Here is a 25,030-nt window from a genome sequence, read left to right as displayed (position 1 = left end):
TAGCAAGAGATCCGTTCTCTCTTGTCAGCCTGACCCAAGATATTTTGCCAGGTGCCAGCCAGCCTGCCATAAAACATCCTGAATCCGCTGTTCAACACCAATGTGGGTGGGCCATGACACCCTCCTGTTCCTAAGAGGCACCCAGATTTTCATCCAGCCAGTCCTAAATTACTAATGATTTGAATTAAGTTTGATTGTATAAAAAATTACTACTAAAATGTCTGAGGTTTATTTAAATAAAGTGATATGGGAAGACCTTTAAGAGCGTATTAAATGTAAATATATATATATGAATCAGATTCAAACTACACGTGAATCCATTTATTGAAAAGAAAATAATTATCTATGAATACATATAAAAATTTATGCAAATATCTCAGAAGGGTTCTGGAGGTGCTCACACTCAACTCTGGAAAAGGGGAGGGTTTAGGGCGCCTGGGTGGCTCAGTTGGTTAAGCAACTGCCTTCGGCTCAGGTCATGATCCTGGAGTCCCAGGATCGAGTCCCGCATCGGGCTCCCTGCTCGGCAGGGAGTCTGCTTCTCCCTCTGACCCTCCTCCCTCTCATGCTCTCTGTCTCTCATTCTCTCTCTCTCAAATAAATAAATAAAATCTTTAAAAAAAAAAAAAAGGGGGAGGGTTTAGCAGAGAGAGCGACAGTCTTTTCTAATGATCTAGAGTTATATTGTCTAGATTTTTTCTTTACAAGAAATTATTTCTATATTATCGGACAAACAAAAATAAAATCTACAGGCAACAGAAGGACGGGGGTGGGAGGGGTAAATGTATGAAAACAAATCACATTCCATAGCGTCCAAAGGTCTTATCGGAGAGGACTGTGCATTAATATTCTTGTGCTTACCAAGCTGCTCCATGAGGCTGCATTTCTGCCTGCGTCGTTTGCAGCAGCTGTTTCCTATCATCCCTTATCTGCTTCCTCCAAGGCCGTGAAAACTGCAAGGCAGTTCTGTCTGGTTCCAGAAGCTGAAAACTGCATCCACACCTTCACCCCAATGGCATCTTGGAGGAAGGGCAGGAAGGCTCCACACAGAACCCGCTGCCTTTCTATTTCTGAGTCAAAGGCAAAGCATTATTCCTGAATCTTCCTCCCTGATTCACCTAAGCCGTTGTCAGGAGCCTCTAGGCAGCTGCCAGCCCACACGCAGTCACACCAGCCACCACATTGAGAGACATTTAATGTTCCTTGGCTTAAAAGAAAACAGAAGGCTACCGATAAACCTTCAACCACTTCTTTCCATTCTGAAACAGCGTGGAGAAGGTGAACAATGTGAGCTCAACCTCTTGATTTCCACAACCTGCCATGAGCCCACTACCAACTCCACCCTCCAGCACTGCCAATGGACGGTTTTTAGTTTTCTAAATTTCTTCACCTAGAAGGCCCCACCACCCCACTCCCCTTCTGGCTGGCAAACTCTCCTTTATCCCTTAAAACCATCTTCAAACAACCGGCCCCTAAACTACACACATACACACACACACACACACACACACACACACACACAATGCATTCTGTGCTCCTCTGAACGGCTCCCAGACCTGTACCCGTATCCATTACTGAAAGTTCCACACCATGTTGTGTAGTAATTAGTGCTGACACTAATTAGCACTGCTAGACTGGAAACTCTGCATCACTGGATCCCCAAAGGTGACCCAGAGTCTAGCATATCACAGGTGATGACCACAGGCTTATTGATCTGGACTGCAGTGCAGACAGGAGAAGGACTGTAATGCCCCACACTGCTGCTGGCCGTGGAGAGGAGCACCTACAAGGCTGTAAACGTCCAGGACTGGAGCCAGGGTGTGACGAGGGGGAAGTTGGGAGAAGAGTGTGATCAGAAACATTCTGGGCTGGAAGTACGGAGAACTCGGTTCTGGGACGGGTCCCGCCACTGCATCTCAGCTGTGTAACTCTCTGGGCCACCGGTTCTTTAACCGGGACATGAAACAATTTATTCGCTCAAAGACCATGTATGTGGACCGCATAATCTAAGGTTATCACCATCCCTCAATATTCCAGTTAGTGATGGGGAAAACGCACAGAAATCAGAGTGCTGGAGCCACAGTCCGAAGAAAAACGCCCTGCCTTGTTAGATGCCCAGCAGAAGTCAAGAAAGAGCCCACTCTTCCCAATAAACAGGCCGTCTTCCGGTTCCCAAACTGAAACAGGGTTACCATCTCAGCACTGCTTAATTTAAGCTCTTATTGCTTCACTACAAGGGAGCCTTCTGGTCTCCTTGATCTCGAACCTAACAGGATTTTCCCTTATCCCTTCCCCCAAATAAAATGAATAAAAATTTGAAAATAAAAATAAATTGCTATGAATTTGAGGCAAAGACATCTGTTGCAAAGTGAGGCAGCCAAGAAATACGACAGCAAAGCCTGGGTCTTCAAGGCTTGTAAATAGACAGGAGATTCGACACCCAGGCCCACTGGCTCACCTGGACTGATGGCTCCAGGCCTCTGGAGGGGATTTTCAGCTTGGCTCGCCGCCCCTGCTTTCTTAGAGAGCAAGGCTGGCAATTCCACTGAAGACAGTGCTGCCGATCAGCATGGATTTTAAATCTCTCTTCACGGGGTTTTCTGCGGATTTTTTTTTCATCTTTTAAGTTCAGTGTACAAATTTGAGAACTGATAGCATCTAAAATACACTCTGCATTAATCCATGAGTAGTGGACTGCATCTCCCTACACAGAATCTAAAGCTGTGGCAATGGGAGTGTGGGGAGTGGTGTAGGTATCTTAGAAATATATTTTTTTAAAGTAATATGTAAATATAATCAAACAAATACAATTAAGTGGAAAACTAATGTAGAAGAAATTATGTGCCCGTTTCTCAAGAGGGAAAGGGATGTCTTTGGCTAATACAGATTTATCTAGTTTTTTTTTTTTTAAGATTTTATTTATTTATTTGAGAGGCAGAGAGAGAGAGTGTACAAGCAGGGAAGGGAGGAGTGGAGGGAGAGGCAGAAGCAGGCTTGCGCTGAGCAGGGAGCCCGATGCGGGGCTGGATCCCAGGACCCCGGGATCATGACCTGATGCTTAACTGACTGAGCCACCCAGGAGCTCCCAGATTTCTCTAGACAACTTTCCTATATTAATCACTGCTGAAATCCTGTTCCAGAAGCAGGTACACGAGGATTAAATACAAAAAAAAAAAAGTCTCTTCCCTCGCCTCAAAGATGCCTTACAAAAAGTCTACTCGCTCTATTGATAAGCATATCAGGTCAACTGTTCAGCTGTGTACTGAACACACCCCAAGCCTCCGGAAACTAACATCAGGGATGAGTCCTGCTCATAAGCCCACTGACAGCCTGTTTGTTGCAAGTCACTCCAGGTGCCGACCTGCACAGCTGCCTCTTTGAGACCTGTGGGGATCCTTCTCTCTCCCTCTGCACATGTCACCTAAAAGTCCTTTGAGACGTGACTTTCTATGATTTTGAAGTGGAGGGAAGCAACTCTGGTAACTAAAGGACAGAAGTAAATCACCATCCCCATAGCTATTCCCACAGTGCTTACAGGAGCCGATCTTACGAAATAACTCCTTGGCTGCCAAGAAGAAACCCGGCTGGTTTTCTTAATTGGGCTTGGTGAGACAGAGTGCCTTCCACTGGGGCTGTTGGGCCAGATGATGACAGAAGACTATTACTCAGCGGAATACATACTATACCCAGGACACACCCTAGGTTGCTGTCACCCCACCAGTTATCAAAAACCCTACTAAAGCAGGAAATGTAGTAAGTCGTGGACATTAACTGCGATACCAGAAGAAACAGAAACTTAAGGGGCTGGCCTCTGGTGACAGCCTTCACTCGGACTCTCCATGGCTGCACTGTTCACAGCTGTCAATTCTGGGAACAATCGGCTAGGGGAATAACCAGGGGGAGAGACTGAAGAAATCACCCACATCTTAAAGGTCAAGAGGCGTAACCGGCATCTCCTCTTTTTGATGCCATTTTATAACAACACTCTCCCCCCAAAGAATATGTGACCCAATCTTCTTTGTGCCTTCCTTCTCACTGAGTTGTAATTCACCCCTTGCAAAAGGCAGGGTGTCGGGGTTTAATCTCAAACTATTCTGTTGGAAATGTGAAATTCTGACCCAGGATAGCCCTGTATGTAGCCCACACAACAACACAACTGTAGCTGGCGTTTTATTAAGCGCTTACTGCGTGCCATATAGTTCATTTTACCACTTACTGTGGTAAGTGCTTCACCTGCATGATCCCCCTCAACATAAACCCTGAAAGTTTAATAATAGCATGAACCTAAATGTGAAAAATAGCTAGTTGACTACAACAATGTGTATCACTTAGCCAACATCACACATCCAGGGAAAATGGGTCCAAACCTAAGCAGTCAGCCCCGGTCTTAACCACTCACTCACCATGCAATACTGAAAACAGTCACAAATGTTTTAGAATGAGGAATGGCTCACACACAAACACATGAACTTATACAACCATAACAGAGAGAGAGAGAAAGAGAGAGGGAAAGAGAGAGAGGAAGGAGGAGACTATGAATGGATGCATGAATTCATTTTCTCTCCAGGCAAAATCTTTAAGAGCAAAACAACGGCTCCTCTCTTGTAGGGCAATTAACTGCAAGTATGTGCTCCTACCTTCACCCAAAACAGACACATTCCATCGAGTGCCAAGATTTTTAAAAGTTAATTCCAACTTTGTTAGAGAGACTTTCAAGTTCTACCTTCCTCTTTATATCAAGTGTTTACCAAAGACCATTATTGTCGGGCCCTAACTTGAGAAGATAAACAGATACCATCCCTGACCATCTGAAGTGCAAATATTAATCTGTCATTTGGCTTTAAGATGAAAATGCTCTTCTTAAAAGAGAAAAAGAATGTTAACTGCGTGGAACCAAACCAAACTAGAGCAAAAGAAAAACAAAAACAAACAAACAAAAAGCAACTCTATTCTTTACAGCTCATTGCAACAATATGTCACTTTCATTATAACTTTTTACAGAAAAAGCAAACAAAACCAACAATTACAATAAGATCTACAGTATGCAGTCTGCTTTTACAAGAAAGAACAGTCTTAAAATGTTTTTATAATATATAGTTATCACCAAGCATGATAATTACCTACCTTATCCCACAAAATTGTTTTCAGATCTTCTGATAAGTCATTATAAAAGACTGATTTCACCTCACTGATCACTTCTAGGAAATCTACCACAATTGCACTTAATAAAATAGATTATCTTAGATCCTTAGACTTCACCCTGAATTCCTAAGGTTGCTTATGAGCATTTATACTTTTTTTTTTCTTTTGCTATTAGTTAGTCTTAGGAAATGTTCCTTTTCTCCTTCATTCATTAAAACATGATTTTAGGAGATGGAATGTCTGTGGCAGAGTTGAAACATTACATTAGTTCGAGTTAAGGTTAATTTTAAAATCGGAAATAGGAAAAAGGTACCAACAGGCATGCTACCTTAATAAAATATTTTTGTAATACGCATTCTAGGGCTTTAAAAAAAAAAACAGATGAAGAAGAAACAAAAAAACAAACCTCGGGATGGGAAACAAGGCCACTGATGCAAAAAAGAAGTTACAAAACAGAATTCCAGGTTGCTAAAATATACAGAGAAGGATCTTAAATTTATTGAAGTAATAGATACAGATGTCCTCCAAGGCATATCACATACTCAGAAATCATTGTGGGGAGGAGAGGGAAATGGAAGCAAAAAGACCGACTGGTTTTTTAAATGGTAACTATTGAGAACTAAAATTTTACCTTGTTCAATTATTTTTAAAACCACATTCCACTGAATTATAATTGTGGACTGTTGAGGATGGAAACTTTCCCAGAACTGAGTATATGTTTAACCCTGGGAATGATGTGGCAAAGTCAACCACCCACAACAATCTGGGAAACAATGCAAAGCAAGAGAAAGGGCCACCACACCCTTCAGAGGTGGGTTCTTACTTTGCTTTTTTTCATCCAACCATAATCAAGCCCCATTAGTTTTAAGTACAATCTTTATGTTCTTCCAGAGTTCAGGACCTCAGAGATGAACACCCACGTGGTGGCTTCTGGATCTGGTATAGCAAGCGTGATTCATCTGGGCCTGGGTCTGAAATGCTCAGAGCATATACTTTCAAGATTTAGGAATAAACTGCACTAAGCCAGAAATGGAAAGGGCGGAAGAAGATCAGTGTATCTTAATGGTGGGACATCCTTCCGGGGTTCGGGAGGAGGAGCTTTCCTAATGTTGGGCTGATATTTCTGACCCCTTCTGGATAACAAATTCCTACAAACGCTATGCTATGCTTTGGCTCACCATATAAAGACTACCTTTTTTGCTGAGCTAGAAACAATCATTAATCATTAATCAGCTATGGGCAGCAGTTTGGAGGTGATAACACCCACAGCTCAAGGTGTGACCTCCAGGCCATACTCCCCCAAGCACTTAACTTCCTCTTTGCTCCCAACTGCCCCACCCAACCCGCAGACTCTGTTCCTCTCCGTTCCTCACTGCCTTCCCTTTTCTCTCCCACCACCAGACTTCAGCATTTTTAACTCAAGTCAAGATTTTAGCAGTGCCTTCTTGTTTTAATGAAGAGTTTTTCTGGTTCCTTGTGCTAAAAGTCAGTTTCACATTTCACAGATCAAGGGAAATAAATACCCAGGAAGTCAAGTAAATTTTCACACAGAGCCTTTAACTGATACTTCTTGAGATTCAGGTTCAGTCTGGGTCATAAACCCAGTATCATGCTATGTTCCGTAAGAGTCAATCAAGTAAGTGCCTCCCTAGCAGGATCCCGAATCAAGTAACATATAGGAGCCTTAAAAAATACAAACACATATATGTAGAGTTTTATGTATGTGTGAGTATACATATGTGTGTGTATTACATATGTATACAAGCACACACACTTCCTCCTCCAGAAAGGAAAGCCACTCAAAGATATAAATTCCTTTATTGGGTTCCACCTGGTCATAGGCATAAACAGGGCCCTGGTGATCTGCCCTGCTCCCCAAACACCACCTCTCCAGCCTCATTTCTCTTCACTCCACCTCCTGATAGATCTAGCACAATCAAGTTCTTTCAGTAGCTAGTACTTAAATACCTGGCTCTCTCTTGCTTTTCATTTCTCTGCCAAATATTTTCTTTCCCCTCCTTAATCTAGGCCAATTTACCTCTTGCTCATACTACAGATCTTGATTCGAAAATGGCTTCCTCTAAGAAGCCAATCATGCATCAGCCATTCAAATCTGAGTGAAATATTCCTCCTCTGCACTCTTAGGACATCCTGTAGCTTAAATGCCTATGGACCTGTGTGTTCTACTCAATAGAAGGTGCCAGAGACACCAGAGACCCCGTCTTGTTCATTGCACCTAGAGGAGACATTACCTATGACAGGTACTCAATAAGTATTTGATGACTTATATGTAAAGTTGACTGTTTTATCTATTTGCACTAATATTCCTGTTAACAAATGGCCTCCATGTACAGGCTGCAACCGACACTACTTGTATATTATTTTATGGCATTCTGAGTATTTCAGATAAATCTTACAATATATGAAAGTAAATCATCAGCAACAAGGAATTCTCCCAAGGTTTTAGATCCACCTATAACAAACATTTCCTATCTAAATGGGTTAACTACGGAATATCACAGAAGTTAGGTAGAGAGCTATTTACTCAAATTTCCAAATTTTCATTTCCGAAAATATGGGGGGAAATGGGGTAGAGAGAATTGCTCCTGAATAACTCTTCTCTACGGAAGCCACAGTACACAGTCATTCACTAAATAAATGGCTTTGTTAGTATTAAAATAAGAGACTGCATCATCTACAGTGTACTGTTACCCAGTTGGTGTAACAGGAATTGATCAAATAGTAACCAGTTACCTATTTCAAAGCTTGGGTACAGATTTTAAAGAATTAAAAGAAACGTGCATTCAGTATTCTCAGTCAGACTGAGAATATACCAGTGTGTATTCATTCAGGAAGAGGCTTTAACACAGGGTAGTCTCTCCAGACATCAACTTTTCTTCTCCCATTTGCTCTTGGATTTACTGACTCGCGCTGCCATCAGCCCACTGAAACTAACTTGTCCAGCCCTCCACACAGCTCAATACGCTGGTCAGTTCTGTGTCCCCTTCTCCGCCCAAGTGTGATACTCGGCCCAGTTGGCTGCCTCCTTCCTTCTGGGGGTACTTTCTGCACTGGCCCCCGGGACCACCCTCTTCTAGCTTTCCTTCTGCTATAGGCAACTCTTCTAGCTTGCCTTCCGCTAGAGGCAAGGGCTTCACAGCAATCTTCCTGGTTGCTCATCTTCCAGACTGCTGAAGATTGGATTCCCCAGGTTTCCTTATCTCTTCACTTGTCTTTCGCTCACTCATTTGGTGACCCGTCTGGTCTCGAACCAGTCCCCACCTGCCCCATTAATCCAGACACATCCACCCCACTGCCTGCCTCACTTGGTGAACTAACACACACCGCAATTTTAAAATCTGACTATTCCCTTAACCATCTCCTCCCAAATCCCCCAGACCAAACACTTGGTGGGTAACCTCTAACACTAATATCCAATATCCCAATAAATGCTATTGGCCTTTTAGAACACCCAGATCATGACCACCTCTCGTGGTGGCCACAGCTCCCACTGGGTGCAAGTCTCATCTTTCACACAATTGCTGTCCTAGCATCCTGACTATTCCCTACTCCTACTCTTGCTCACTTCCGTCTTCTCAATGCAGCAACCGTTGTAACCTTAAAATGTAAATCTGATAGCACTCCTTGGCTCAAAATCCTCCAATGGCTCCCCAAACACCAAATTAAAGCCATATATGTATAATGATCTCTAAGATCTGCACCATCTGGTCTCCAATCTCAATCTCTGATCTCACTTCCTGCTGTTCTTCCCTTTGCTCACTCTGTTCCAGCCACACTAAGCACCTTGCTTATCCAACATGTCAGGCACTCTCCTGTCTCAGGGCATTTGCAACTGCTGTTTCCCCGGCCGAAACATTCCTCCACCTGTTGGCTCATTGCTCACTGAAATCCTTCCCTGGTCACCATAGTTAAAATTGTATCCTCACTCCCTGCATCCACCTATGCATCTCTTCCCCACAGTATATACCAAATTTTACTTATATTCCATCTACCCCCACTAGAATAGCAGCTCCAGGAAGATAGGAACTATTGTATATTTTATTCACTGTTGTATCCTCAGCTCTTGGAACACTGCCTGGCACAATGTAGGCATTCAATAAATATTTTTTGAATGAATGCATGGTGACTATGAACCCTCAGCAGACTTTGTGGAAGTACCAGTGAACAGGGCACTCTAGTTAACAGATGAAGAGTTAGTTAAAGGCAAAGAGTTAGAGTTCTATTTCTCCTGATGTGGCCCAGTGACACAGTACTTCATCAAAAATTTCCCTTCTAGAACTAAAATGAATGTGAAAGACAAGTAGCTTCATTTCAGAATACCAGGTAAATGAGTCTACTAATATAAAAACCATAGATGGGAAATTAGCAAGTTTTAATAGAAATGTTAGCCATTCAGAACACTGGTAAAGATGTTCTAAGAAAAATAACCTATGATTTTATAGCTGATCCTATTAAGTAAAGAACCTATTAATTTTACCTGAAGGAAATCACAGAAGAAATCATGCCTACTTCTAAGGGTTCAATGGGCCAATGATGAATAAGAAAACGGGCCATATCATACCTGCTGCGGGAGGACCTGTCATCCCTTATCTTTGGTGCCAGGCCCTTAAAGAGCCCTACACACCCTTGGCTCTCTCCAGGTTGGTCCTTCCACCCACCCACTTGCTTGGGCAGCCCAAAGAAGGCACTAATCTGAGGAAATGAGCTCCCCCATCCACACAGCAATTGCGACCAAGCATGTTAACCAAAACTGCTTATCTCACTAAGCACTGGACAAAACTTCAGGACGACTCCAGGGTGAATTCTGCATTTATCAGCACTGATTTTAAATCTCCATTTACATGCTGTCCTGTAGGAGTCTTAAACTTCTCCGTTTTATTTTGCATCCCATACCCTTTAATGCGCTGTACAGAAATAATTCTAGGTGTCATATTCATGTATATTGCATCATTTCACACTCAAGTATGAGGACCTAAATTTTAGCTAAGACTATCCTATTTTTACACATTTCATGTGCCAAGCTGCATGATATTTACACCTCATTAAAACATGAGACAATCATAGTGCTGTAATAAGAGAGGGCACTGTGTTTTCTTAAGGGTTTGAATCATGCAAGACATTGGTACATCATGCAAGATGCATCTTCTACAAATGGGAAGAGCTTTTGAAGTTGGTATCTATAAGGTGTGTTCACCCTTAAACCTGCAAAACAGTTCCTCCCAGAATTCAACACAGGTGACTGGCACTGCCATGTGAAGTCACTGAGCCACCAAACCTGCACATGAAAGTCCCTTCTACCACTCACACATCACACCCTGCTGGGGCTCCCGGTCCACACTTGGGTGGTACCTCTTTCACCATTCTTTTCCCTGCTTTTGTCCTCAAGGCTTCTGGTCTAGTTCAGGCCTCCTCAGCTCTCACTGAGGACCCCAAACACCCCTTAGAGCAGATCTCTTAACTCTTAATCACTCCCCCTCAGAGTCCTCCCCACCATCCACAGTTCTAGCAGCAACATGCCTCCATTCAAACCCTTCTATTATTTACCCAGTGAATTAAGAGCAAAGCTCCTAAAAGTCAGTGGCTCTCAAACTGTGGTTCACATACCACCAGCAAAAGACATACAGGGCTGCCTTCTAAACACATGGCTCCCCCACCTACGACATTAGCAGACTCTGGCAGTTAGGGCCACCAACCATTTGGTCCATACTAGTGACTCTTATGCCCACTAAAATCTGAGTGCTCCTAAAGTCTTGCGTTCATACAACACGGCCGGACATACTGGGCTGTGCTGGACAAACCAGCCTACACAAGACGAAAAAAAAAAACTAAACTAAAAAAGACAGGCTAGCTGTTTGATGGTAACACAGAACTGCTAAGGCGGCCAAAACTTGGGGCGTCAAGATCCTGAAAAGGCAAGAAAACCCATCTAACATTCTTCCCCATGTTGCTCTTTGCACCTTTTCTGATTCCCAAGCATCCTGAAGACAAGAGGCCAAGCAGAGAGGAGCCATGGCTCTGAATACAAGAGAAAAGTCACTTCTCTTCATCGGTACAAGAGAATAAAAGCCACCTTTAATTCTATCATCCAGAGATAACCCATGCTGGCACTGTAATGTACTTCCTTTCAGTCTTTTTTTTTTTAATGTATATTCACACAATCTCAGAATTGTAACTTACGAGAAAACCAGAACCTAAAATCATTAAGTGACTATCCAAAGGTTATATCATCCCTATTAAATATATTTGAAAATCCATCTTTCCCCATTTACAACAGCCAAATCAAATATTTTTAAAAATAAACAGAACAGGGGGCCTGGGTAGCTCAGTCAGTTAAGCGACCGACTCTTGATTTCGGCTCGGGGCATGACCTCAGGGTTGCGAGATCGAGCCCCACGTCAGGATCCACACTGGGCGTGGAGGCTGCTTAAGGTTCTCTCTCCCTCCCCCCACCGCCCTGCACACCTGCACACACACTGTCTCTAAAAATAATAATAATAATAATAAAAACAGATACCGTTTTCTCCAGAGTGTTTTTTAATTGGGTTGTGAAATTACAGGTTAAATTTACATAGGTCAATTCAAATCATACCGTTAGTAACATAAATGTTTTTCCCTTACCCTCAAAACTTATTACCAGCCAACTTATGTCGGTACCTGCCGAAGAGAAGCTGGGTGACAGGTCGGGTTCTGGAATCAAATGTGTCTTGATTCGAACCCCATTTACTTATCACGCAACCTGAGAGAGGTGAGGGCCTGGTTTCTTTAACTCTAAAATGAAGACAATGAAAGTGCCACCGTCAAATAAGCATTTTGCAGACCAAACGAGATTAATTCACAAAAAGTCCTAGCAAGGGCCTAGCACATACAGAAACTCAGCGTCACCTGCTAACTGCCACCTCCTCACTAAGCCATGAGCTTCTTGACAACACGCTTCATTTATAACTGACTCATCTTTTTGTCCCTAGCACGAGAAAGGAGACAGGGGGCGCCTGGGTGGCTCAGTCGGTTAAGCGGCTGCCTTCGGCGCAGGTCATGAACCTGGGGTCCTGGGATTGAGCCCCATGTCCGGCTCCCTGCTCAGTAGAGAGCCTGCTTCTCCCTCTCCCTCTGCCTGCCACTCTGCCTACTTGTGCTCTCTCTCTATCTAGCTGTGGAATAAATAAATAAAATCTTTAAAAAAAAAAAGAAAAAGAAAAAGGAGATAGATCTTAAGTCAACTGTTAACTTACTAAATCAAACAGGACCCCACAAACTAGCACAAAAATTTGCAACATATTCCCTACTTTAAAATCTTTCTGTACAAAGGAATGAACTTATGTATGAACAAAATCTTTCTGTACAAACAGAAACAGTTCCTGTCAGGGGCCAATCCCACACAGCCAATGGCAAAGTGAACTCAAACAAGAGAAGCCAAGTTCCTGTTTTCTCACTGAAGAGTAACTACCTAATGTCTACGTTCATTAAAGCATTGGTATTTTTGATCTAACAATACCTGCATGGAGTTACATATTGCAATGTGAGGAATAATGGAACTAGTTAAATTGCAAAATGAAATTATAGGTAACACACGGATTTGCTAAGTAATTGATGAATTACTGCAGAGCTCATTGTATTCACAACTTATAGGTAGGTTTCTCACTTGGGCAATTAACACCTGACCATGACTGCCCACAGAGGGAATTACAAACTGGCCCACAGATGTATTTTGTGTGTCCGATGGCACACAAAAACTGTAAACGGTTTTCTAAAAACTGGGAAATGTCACGTACAACGCCAGATTTCCAGCTTCATTGTGAAAACAAACAAAAAAACAACAAAAATCAGATCTGGAAACTGCAGATCTAGTCAGCAGAAACTGAGCCAACGAATGTGTCTTTGGGTTTGCCACACTCTTGGCCACTTCCGACTGACTCACATACTCCTGCATTTCCATTTCCGACACTGCCTGCCTGGCCCCCTTAGGCCTCTGAGTTTGCAACTCTCGTTGGAAGTCCCAGGGCCAATCCTGGTCTTCATGTTCATTTCTGTAGCACCTTTTCTATCTTGGGCTCTCTTGGCCTTGGACAACTGCCGGGGGGCGAGGGGCTCCCCAAACTCCACCTGCACTGACTCAGTGTCCATGTACTCAGACAAAAGAGCTTTTCACCTTGAGCTGCTCTGAGGAATTCTCATCTCTGCTTTTTCTTTCCCTCACTTCTCTTTGCATCTGCCTGCCCAGTTCAAAGGCAAAACCTGAGTGCTAAGTGAGAGACAACAATGATCCACCCTCTCTCAAAATGGAATGGGGGAAGGGGTGTTGCATTCTGCTCCTCTATTAGAGCAAAGTCTGGAAATTCCACCCGAAACCTAAACAGGTCCCTTCGGACCATGAAACATTCCTCTTCTTCTGTGTTTTCCTGGGGCTGAGCACTCACAGCAAAAGAATCCCCTGGGTCTGGGGTGGAGCACCTGGCTAGGAGCCCACAGGTGACAGCTTTGACCCTTCCCTGCCCACTCTGTGGAAAGGACACTCACAGACGGAGGTACATTAATTTATCCACTGAAATCCGTAACAACCGTTCCTACTGGAAAAAGCTCTCCTTTCTAAGTGATCATTATGTATTAGTTAAAAACCAACTGTAGATAGGAATTATGGGGGATAGTCTGCCTTAAATCATTGATTTTTGAATGTTCTACATGAGCGGTATAAACCAATGGTCCTCAAATTTTAGCCAGCACCAGGATCTCCTGAGGGACTTGATCCAACGCAGTTTCCTGGGTCCCACCCCCAGAGCTTCTGATTCTGTGGGTCTGGGATGGGACCCTGGAATTTACATGTTTAAGCTCCCAGCTGATGCTGATGCTGAAAAAGTAAGTTCAAGAACAACAATGATGAGATGTTTCGGGGCAGGGGGTGGGGAATGCCACATGTATGAGACTGGGAAAGGGTCTCAAGAAAATATCAGCTTAAAAATGCCAGGAGTCAGGTCCAATATTCATATATTTATAGGTGCTCATTGTGTGTGCAGATTAGATGGTACTAGATAAGAATGAAGAATCTCCCCACATCCAAAATGAGTCTTTCTTCACCGATCAGCATTCTGTCAAGATTCTCCTACTTGGCTCAGGGGTACTTATAACCAAACCACTTCATACTACATGTCTCTAGACATATTCTAACAGGGAGTATTTGTTGTATTTTTCCATATTATTACTAACAGTTTTGGTTTTAGTGTAGACAGTCACTTTTCGCAGCCATGTTATCTGCACGTGGTTCATGTGGGACTCCAGCTGGAATCCATGTTAAGAATGTGCTCACGACTTCAACAGGTATTATATGAAGTCTGGTCTACTCTACATAGGAAGCTAGCTTTCCTATCTCAAAGATCATATTCCAGGTAGTTTGACTTGACTCCCTTTAAAACACTGTAATTTAAAATTACTATGGGAACATGAAAGACTATTCAGTTAACACAGGCTCAAGTTGGAAACACACACACACACACACACACACATACACACACTACTACTACTAAATCCAAAAGCACTGAATTTCCCCTCTGCTGCAAATCTCTGAAAATAGGAAATAGAATGTTTCCTTTCACTAAAAGGTTTTCCTCAGGAAAGCATGATTCAGATTATCATAATCACTGCCTTTTCTGATAGATAACACGTGGGGGTTTGTTCTCTAAAAGGGCTGACAGATTTTCTTCTAGGGGGGAAGGGAGAATAGGTGTGTGTAGTAAGCTTCAGGTTATTCTCCTATAAGCCTACCTACCTTCGTTTATCTCCCACTCTACCCCGTTGATAAGCAATGCGTTAAGTGTTTAAAAATGTGTTCAACTCTAAACCTGTTGAAAATTCCTCAATACACATCTATTCAACCAAAAGCATGGTGGCTCTCTTTTCTAAAGCACAAGTAGGATAGTCTTTCAATGGAGCAAAAATATTTTAAATCAGATCTATCCATGGGTTCCTTTGACTCAAACACTTCTTAAGTGTTCCTACATAAAGTTTTCTAGCTTTTACAACCTACTGATCTGCATTCTAAGGAACTGTTTTGCTCTAATAAACACAACTGCATTTGCCCTTCTGATCCCAGGTTAAAAACTGTTCAATCAGCCATTTGATGTCAAAGAAAACAAACTAGGCTATGTCCACTTTCACAAAACCCCTATTCATAGATGAATAAACAGCTTCAGAAACTGTAGCTCCCAGCAAAATGTGCCAGGAAAGAACAATACCGGGAACAAAGCATGTGAAGGCAAAAAGACAGATTGCGCTCTCTATTTAAATGACAAGAGAGTAATCAGGATGAGGGGAGGGTGGGAGCCCTCCTAACCCTAGTAAGGAAAAAACAAAAAAACAAAAAAACAGAAATATACATACATCACAATTTCAAATACAATTTCAAAATGATCTCAATGAACCAACTCTATCTAGAACTTGGCTTCTCAAATGCTGGAGCCACCAAAACCTTAGTCCAAAGTCCCATTATTTCTAGAAGAGCTGTTGGTCTATTTTGTTGTGGTCATTGTTATTGTTGTTTGTCAACCCCATAGTAAAGCAGGGACCCCAGCTGGATGCCTGTACCTGGAACAGAGCTGGATTTTTAGCACCTAAAACAGTATGTGGAACTTAGTAGGTCCTAAGTAATTAAGAAACTCTTTTTACTGCGGGGTGGAATTGTCATCAACATGAGTCTTCCTCCTAAACTCCTGCTCCTAAGCTCTTTCCAAGAAAGCTACTACACAACTGTTCTATAATACCACCTTCCTCTAAGGTCCTCAAAGGAAATGAAGGAAAAGTGTCCAAGGAAACATGAGGTAAAAACAGAAAATGGAGTTGATTTAACATACCGATATACCAATAAAAGGGAGGACGGAATTGTTATAAGTTATCAGTAAACATGTAAAAGGTGACTATCAGCCACAACAGTGTTAAATATTCAAACAAAAATACAATCCAATTGTACTACATTAATATGTTATGAATTAATCATTAATAAGTGTATGAACATTTATATGCTGTACGTTCCCTGTATATTCCCTATGCTGCCTCTTTTAACTGTAACTAAAACCTGTGTATTGGTTATTATCAGTCCTATTTTACAGATGAAAAAACTAAGGAAGGTTTGAAGACCAGAAGCTATTTACCCAACCTTTCAAACCAGTTAAGTGTTAAACACAGAACGTGAATCCAGTTTTATTTTATTCCAAAGCCTGTATGTTGTTCACTGCAGCTGCTTGACCTTGTCTCTCAAAGCATTTAAAATGAGGGATGCAGGGCGCCTGGGTGGCTCAGTCGTTCAGCGTCTGCCTTCGACTCAGGTCATGATCCCAGGGTCCTGGGATCGAGTCCCACATCGGGCTCCCTGCTCGGCGGGAAGCCTGCTTCTCCCTCTCCCACTCCCCCTGCTTGTGTTCCTGCTCTCGCTCTCTCTCTCTCTGTCAAATAAATAAATAAAATCTTTAAAAAAATAATAATAAAATAAAATAAAATAAAATGAGGGACACCTGGGTGGCTCAGTCGGTTAAGCATCTGCCTTCAGTTCGGATTGTGATCCCTGGGTCCTGGGACTGACTCCTGCATCCAGCTCCTTGATCAGTGGGGAGCCTGCTTCTCCCTCTGCTGCTGTCACTCCCCGTTTGTGCTCGCTCTCTCTCCCTCTTTCTCTGACAAATAAATAAATAAAATCTTTTTTTTTTGAAGCATTTAAAATGAAGCCACTATGAATAATCAAAGGCAAGCAGGAAATGTGTTTATATATGTGCATGTGTATGTCTCTGTGTATGAGTCTACCAAAGAGAAATACTAATTGCATCATAGACAAAAAACTACAACATGACACTCAAAATAAAAATTAGATTAGGAGTGTCAGAAAAAGAAATGATGCATTCCACCAATGAGCTGCATTCTGAAACAATACAACACAATCAACAAACTACAACAAAATAAATAACTAGCAGTTAAGTGTCTCAAAGGCTAAAGGGTCAGGTTTAAAATACATAGGGTCCTGCTTAGGCTGTATAATTGGAAAAAAAGAAACAAGAAAGAAACGGCCTATGTCCCATGAGTATAAATCCTAAGGGGATAATCAGGAAACACCAAAGTCGGAAGTTCTTTGCAGCTGCCCCTTCCCACATTTGCCAATTAGGAAAAACAGAAAACACCCACCTTGGCCAGAGGAGGAACCAGGTCCGGAGCGAACAGAACAAGAGAACAGAAGCCTGTGGAGTCCGCTCCCAATTCCCGGCCTTTGACCTTGGCCAACTCATTTAACATCCATAAGCCAAAATGTCCTCATCGGCCACAGAGAGATGCCTTCACTGCACATCTCTGGGGCTTGTGAAGACTCAGAAAGGAACAAACAGGGAAGAACTCTGCAGAGTTCATGTAAGTAAAACTTGTTTTATTTATTAGAAGCTGACATAATGGCTAAGCCTGGGGTGAAAACTCTAGGAATACCACGAAAGGAGAGTAAAATGGGAAATCAAAGTGAGAACACGAATGTCCCAGAGCTAGAACCCAACAGGCTAGGAAGGGTCAGAACTGGAGGTGGTGATACAGAGTGTGAGACAGAGGAGAGAGGCCCCCACGGCTCCATGCAATGGTGTGAACACAGAAAGGGAGTCTTCCAGGGGAGACTCGAGCATGAGGAGGTCACTCCCAATCTCTAAGGAAACAGAACTGAGACACCTGGCCTTGGAACGGCACACACTTTTCAATTTTGAGAACTACACTGTTTATTCCCAAAATAACATTCTGTGTCATTTTCCACCAACAGTGAAGTCTTTCTGCAAAATCTGCTAATCATGGTAAACCCTGTGTACTCAGTCACAAATGCCCACCGCATCCTCCCATGTCCACCTGATGATCTGGACAACATGCTTCAACCACCGCGCCCACTGACCACCCCACAACTCCCTTCTTACTACCTGTTTTAAAAAACAAAACAACACAACACACCAAAAAAAAAGGTTGTTAGGAGAACTCTTCAAGTCCCAAAACATAGGTAAGAAATCTCAGGGGAAATGTCTCAGCGTGCAGAGAATTACCTGATGCTGTTGCTAGGTGGTGCTTATAAATATACGCACACACCCTAAGATTGCCTTTTTGCTTTAATTAGTGGCCAAGTCAAGCATCCTCAAATTAAGTGTCATCATTTAAGGGCTTAAATAAAACAGACTGAGCCCATGTCAGATCAGACCACAGAACATACCAGCAGAATATAAAAATGGGTTCGCAGTTATGCGCCACAGCAGTGCTTCTCAGACTGTAATGAGCGCACGAATCACCAGGGGATCTTGTGAAAATGCGGATTCTGATTCAGCGGGCCTGAGCTTCTGCATCTCCAACAAGCTCCCGGGTAATGTGGACTGCTGGTCATGGACTGGGTGCCAGATAGCAGCCGACGTTTGACTGCACGAGCCAGCCCTAATGCTGGGTCCACTGGAAGTCCAGTTACTATCAAAAAAAAAAAAAAAAAAAGGTTGAGATAATATGGTTTGGATATATTTACCCAAAGAAGGTTCAGGATACTGGCAAAAGACGTCTATCACTCAGCTAACCAAGAATCTTCCTGATCAGCTGCAAACCCTGCCCTGGGTCCTCTGAGTGGTTGTCAAATGGCAGGGAAATCTCCTGGGTACTGACGGGTGACCCTGAATGGAGGAGTCAGCCTTATGACAGACCTGACGGCTCAGAGAGGAAAATGTGTGACCTGGAGCTACAGAATAAAAGAGAGGAAGCAATAAAAACAAGGAGCAGTAATTTATTGAGAACTTTCGTAAGACCACACAATCCGGGGTAGAATGGGGATACAGCTCCCGAGTTTGATTGCAGAGCCCACCCTCACCACGGAGCTCCACTATCCTGGCACAGACCATAGAACTGATGAAGTCATGGGGGAGGGGAGGGTGTTTACGAGCACCACCACTTAAAAATACAGGACCCTGAGGAAGTTCTCTCTCTCTCTGTCTCTCTCTCCCTCTCTCTCCGCTTCAGTGTCTCCATCTTTAATATGGGTTAATAATGGTTTGTACAGCTGATTGGGTTTTCTGAGAATTATAGGAGTCAAAGTAAAGCACTTAGCACAGTGGCTGACACATAATAAATGCTTCAATAACTGTTTTTCTATTATTATGATTATGATAACTCTATGGCGAGAGCCCAGGAAATACACGAGAAATCAGGAAGAGAGTGGAATAAAAAGAGTTTCTGACCCACGAGGGAGATGTACAACTGTCGAAAGAAAAGGACCTCCTTTTTTCACTGGCCACAGAGGCTAAAGGGAACAGTATAACCTAACTGGAATCAGGATTGCTGGAAGAACTGGCCTCCGCATGGACGGCAGCAGGAGGGACCTAAGAGTCTAACCCTGGAGTCGACCTACAATGTACCAGATCTCTACAGGTAACACTGAAATTCCAGCCCCTCAGGACCAAACAGTGAGGCCCTTTAAGACGGCTGATGTCCCACATACTAACAGACATCACAGGGAAGACCAGCGCCTGTGGCCAGATTACAGAGAATGAGCAAATGCCCCGAATCCCACCGGCTCACACCTGAAGCAAGAAACCCCTTCACTCCTGGTTCGTGATGGGGAAATGGTACCCATGCTAGGAGCAAGAAGCTGGCCAGAGAGGCTTCTGTTCTGCCACTGACGCTGGGCATTAGAGATGTGCTCACTTGACAACACACTTATTGAGAGACTGTCCATGCCAGGCCAATCAACGACCAATGGCGCCTCCGGGACAAATCAGTGGTCCTTCCTCCTTGTCAAAGACACTCCCCAGTGGTCTGAAAACAGAAACACAACATGGGTGGCTGCATTTTACAATGCAACATCTAATATTTAAATAAAACTCAGAGACAAAGACTTCACACAACTTACGGTTTTTGACCTGAGAAAGCTGAACAGGAATGAAAACAACGCCATTTCTAAAACAGGGCGGACCCACGGGGTTGATGTAGGTGGGAAATTACGACATGTATCCTACTTTGAGAACTAACCTATAAAGATCAGTACATATAAATTACTGTGTGTCAGACACTACTTGGCTGCTTACCAATATCTATTCTCCACCCCCCCTTCTTCCTCACTGAACAAACTCCAATTTTTTTCAGGGCCACAATGGACCCAAATTAAAAAAAAAAAAAAAAACACACACACACACAAAAAAGCCCTCCTTTTCAGCACGGGGCTATGTGACAGTTCTGGCAACTGAGATGTAAGCCAAGTCACCTGATGGAGCTTCTAGAAGACCTGACTACCAACAGTCTTTCGCCACCAGTCTCCTTCCTCCTAAAGATGGGATACTGGAGGTGGAATAGCCATCTTACACCGTGGCATTAAGTATGAAGATGAACACCATTTGCTGCCCTGCATGCTAAGAATGGCTCAACAGGATGGCAGAAGGAGCCTGGGCCCCTGATGGCACCATGGAGCCCCCAGCCACTTCTGAATTCCCCATCTCCAGACTTCTTTTACAAGAGAAAATTAACAGTCTCATTTGGTTAAACTCCTATAAATTGGATTTTCAGTTATGGGCCCCTGACCCTATTCTCATCTGAAGATCATTTGCTTTGCAAAAGCCTTTAGGATTACTTAAAGGCCGGGTGTCATGAACTATGAATTAATTTGACTTACAAATTATCCTCCCAAATAGGTAGGATAAGACACACATACACCAGACAACTCTCCTCCACTAACAGGATATTAATAACACACATCATGGGAATCCTGAAGGTCTGCTCTAAGAGTGAGAACTTCCTGAGAAGATGGAGTAAAGCTAAGGCACCTGGGCTCAAATGCTGCTGCCCTTCCCCTCTGTGTGACACTGATTAGGGTACTGGACCTTTCTGTGCTCAGAATGCAACTACAAAATGGAAATATCAGTTCCTACCTCAAAACGTGGTTACGCACGTTAAATGAGTGAGTACTCGTACGATGCAGAGAAATGAGCCTGACACACGGCTAAGATTTACTGAGGATCTCCTAATATTATGAAGAAATTGGTGACAGAACAGCTAAAGATTCATACACACAAAAATTATAATAATAAAATAATAATAAAATCCACATGAATTCATTCATTCCGTAGACACAGACTCTTTTTCCTAGCGCATGCACCTGCCTCCTAACACCAGCACGAGAGAAAGAGCAAGCTGTAAGCCATGATCAGGGTTAGACAGTTTTAAATCCAAGGCTTTCTACGGTGCTCACAATCACCATACCATACTCATGCAACACAGAGCGTGGCAAAGTCTACATGAAGAATTTCTTATCAGGAGGATGTATTTATAAAGTGGGGGTTGGGTAGAGAGCTTAGCAAAGATAACTAAAAATAGCTGTATAAGCAAACAAGTTTGCATAAATCAACAGTTGATTGAAAAGTCAGTATTTTCGCATCATCACTATGAGAAATATTCAAGTAACGTGTCATGCAATTTGGGAGAATGTAGCCTCTTGTCTCAGAGTCTGCCACACTTCTGTTATCTTTTCTAGGTTCTAACACAGAAAGTATCCAGATCATTCTATGAGGCTGTACTTAAGGGTCCAAAAGGGCACAAGCATTCTGTACCAAGCTGCCACACGCTAACCACAGGTATGTAACCTAATCAGTGTCCAGTGCTCCTGATACCAAGATATTGAACCCCTTGTAACTGCTCTTTTACGTCAGTAGGAAACTTTTCCTAGATGAGAGCAATCTCATGTCAAACCTCTGAATCTGCTCTTCCTTTTAGATGCTAAGCAAACATAACAGGATGTGAATTTACACTTCTCTTCTCCCAATCCCAAGAGGGACCAAAAAAAAAGACACGCATCTTGAGGGTGTGAAGATCTCACTCCATAATCTTCCTGTGTGCCTGTTACCATTTTTCTAGTTGTACATTATCAAGTAGGCTGGCAGGGGCTCAGGAAAACCAAAGAGTGATAAACTGTAACCCTTTCTTGACTCCGGAGCAGTACAGCTCCAACAGAAATATACTGCATGCCACAAATGTGACTCATGTGTGTAATTTTCCACTTTTTAGGAGCCACAATTAAGAATATAAAAATAAACAGGTGAAGTTAATTTTAATCTTAAACTGTATGTAACCCAATATATCCAAAACAGTCACCTCAACATGTAGTAAATATGAAAAATTGAGATAACATACACTCAGGTTTTTTTTTTTTTGCACTAAGTCTTCACATGTGTATATCTTACCCTTACAACACATTTCAATTCTGACCAGCCCACCTCAAAGGGCTAAAGAGCCACATGCTAGTAGCTACCCCACTGGACAGAACAGCTCTGGAGGTCAAAAACGGCTGAAAATCATCCGTTTCTTGAGTTGCTTCTATGACAGACACACAGGTAAAATAATCAACCAACTCAGTCTTGGCAAGTCACTCGTTGGGGAATCTGGTGGTATCTTGAACAGGGAAACACATCCCATTGCAAAATAGGGCCTGGGAACTTACAGCTTTTAAGTTAATGTTTTGCACCAAGCACTGGCTATGCTATTTACTCTTTACCTGGGCAAACGTAGTCACCAACGCATACATTTGTGTTGTTTTCATCCTCATTTTAAATAAGAACCCAGGAAATTTAGGTCCCTGGACAAAGCTCTTCTCAGCAGTGTATCCCTCTCCTGCTCCCGGTGGAGCAGGCATTCCCCACTGACACATCCCATAATGTCCCATATATCTAGAACATCCCATTCCACGTGGTCTGTGGGTACTATGCAGGCATGAGCAATGAGATGTAGAGATGACCAGTTTCCATTACGCCCCAGCCATGGGTGAGACAGGTGGAAGGATGACCTGATCTTACCAGTATCACCTACCTCACAGGCTTACTGTGATGACCAAGGGCAATAAGAGAGAGAGAGTTCTTAGCAAACTGTAAAGTGCTATACAATTCTAGTTATTATTATTGGGAAAGGACACCATTCCTCACCTGCAAGAGCAGATAGAAGAAACAAAAAAAATATAGTAACTTGAAACAAAGAGATGATAAGCTGAGAGGGGGATGAGGAACCCATGAAAACAGCGGTTCATTTTCTGGGCTTTTTCTTTGGAAGAGTACAAAAAGGCTTGAGGAAGCTCTAGCACTCTTCCCTGGAAATCCTGGGAGACATAAAAAGCAAGCCAGACCACTCGGAGTACGACCTTCTATCCCTGCTCCATCCCCACCCCACTTTTTTCCCTCACCCCAAATACCGTACAACTCAGGACAGTTATTCTAAACAGATCTCTTCTTCCCAGGGTCTAAATGTGGCCTAAAAATGCAGCGCCACAGGGGGTCCTGGCACCTTCCCGAGCAAGTCACCGAGTCCGGGGAGTCTGGCTCAAGGCTTCTCGCCGGCGCGAACGCCTCAATGTTCTCTTGTGCTGCCCTCTCGCCTCCTCCAACAAAAACAGAGAGGCTCGGCGAGCCGCCGGAGTCTCCCTTTACCTGTCCAACCGCCCCGTCACGCCTGAGAACTACTCTGGGCAGGCGGCATTTACGAGGTCCGAGGGGAGCCACCCACACAAAGGCGCCTTGTGCCTCTCCGCTCCGGGACGGGCAGCCTAGGAGCCGGGCACCGCACCCAGGCAGGGAAGGCGCCCCCGGTCCCGCAGAGCCCTCCCCTGCAAGTCCCGAGATCGGCATCCCCAACCCTCACTCTCCATAGAGAGGCCATCTCCACTCCACGGCTTCATGATGGGGCTCCCCGCGGCTTGCCACAACCCGCACCCCCAAAAGCAGGCACAAGGATTAGGGGTGCACAAGCCGCTCCGAAGAAGTTTGCATTGTCACCGCGCAACGCTCTCAACGCGTCTCGCCTGAAGGAGCAGCTGAGCACCCCCCTACCCCAGCTCCCCGCCCGCCCCATCCCTGGGCTGGACACGCCACCGCCCCCCACCCCCAGACCCGCTCACCTCTAGTCCAGTCCACCACTTGCTTGGGGCTCCACTTGGTCACGGGTTCCATGGTAAACGGTTTTGCTCCCAGCGAGGCTAGAGTCGGCGGTTAAAGTCTTGCTACCGGGGCCCGCTGCCCCTTCCCGAGAGGGCGCGCCCCGCAGCTGGTCCCCGTGCGCCGGAGCGCCCCGTCAAGGCTGCATGGCCGCGGTCAGCGGGTCATCCCAGCGCGGCTCGGCCGGGACAGCGCGGCCCCCTCCCGGGCGCACGGGACAGCCGCGCGGCTCCTCCTCCAGCTGCCACCGTCCAGCTGCAGTTCCTCCTCCCCCCCACCCCGCCGCCGCGGGGAGCCCGGGCACAGCTGCCGCTCCTGGGCGACGGCAGCTGCGGGGACGCGGGACCGTGACCCCAGGCCCCCTGGCCTCGGCTCGGCACGGGACTCTTGGGCCCAGCTGCTCCCCGCCGCTCGACTGCACCGATGGCCCGCACCACTTCCTCCGGCTCTCCCGCCGCGCGCTCCGCTCCCCCTTCAGCTCCTCCTCTTCGCGGCGTGCTCTCCCGGGGTCTCCGCTCCGCGTGCGCTGGCGTCCCCGAGCCTTCCCGGCCGCAGGTCCCACCTCCTGCGCCTCCCTCCGGGGCTGGACTTGGGCAGGGAGGAGCGCGGGCCGAGCGCGCTCGGGTTACAAAGTTTCAGCTCGGGTCGCTGCTCTCGGAATAAAAGAGGGGCGGGGCTGAGGACCCAGTGAAACTCGTGGGAGGGGGTGGTTCCGCCCGAAAAGGCCGACTCCGGTTACTTTCCCTCTCTAAGACCTTCGCACACACAGTCGGAGTGTCCCGGGCCCTACTTTCCTTTTCAAGAGGGGGGTTGTAGATCGTGCGTGCATCCTGGACAGCCCTTTGGCTTGGGTGAGGCCTGGGTCCTATTGGTAGCAGAACAGTCTGTCTCGGTGTGAGCAACAATACACTAAAAAAAAAAAAATTATGATCTGC

The 25,030-nt window shown here is 44.5% G+C and overlaps 1 protein-coding gene across 6 annotated transcripts in view; it reads right to left on the bottom strand.

Annotated features, from left to right (window-relative positions):
- The window catches only part of CNKSR3 (CNKSR family member 3), an 84,171-nt gene extending 59,403 nt beyond the window's left edge, over positions 1 to 24,768 (bottom strand). Inside the window, exons 1-3 of one of the 6 annotated variants that reach the window (XM_078054550.1) lie at positions 24,059 to 24,765; positions 19,710 to 19,944; positions 18,365 to 18,609 (exon numbers count right to left, since the gene is read on the bottom strand). Coding sequence is in view for 3 of the 6 variants with exons in the window: in XM_078054549.1 (XP_077910675.1) it covers positions 862 to 922 (61 nt within the window). In the remaining 3 variants the exon portion in view is untranslated. Of the gene's footprint in view, positions 1 to 861; positions 998 to 18,364; positions 18,610 to 19,709; positions 19,945 to 22,980; positions 23,094 to 24,058 lie in introns of those variants that run through there. The other 5 variants (XM_078054552.1, XM_078054551.1, XM_078054553.1 and 2 more) reach the window with 5 other exon arrangements.
- Positions 24,769 to 25,030: the final 262 nt, after the last annotated feature.

The sequence above is a fragment of the Halichoerus grypus genome, chromosome 9 (genome assembly GCF_964656455.1).
Source record: "Halichoerus grypus chromosome 9, mHalGry1.hap1.1, whole genome shotgun sequence".
In the NCBI taxonomy this organism is placed as follows: Eukaryota; Metazoa; Chordata; class Mammalia; order Carnivora; family Phocidae; genus Halichoerus; species Halichoerus grypus.
Note: the sequence above shows the minus strand (reverse complement) of the source record. Positions and strands in the feature narration are given on the sequence as shown.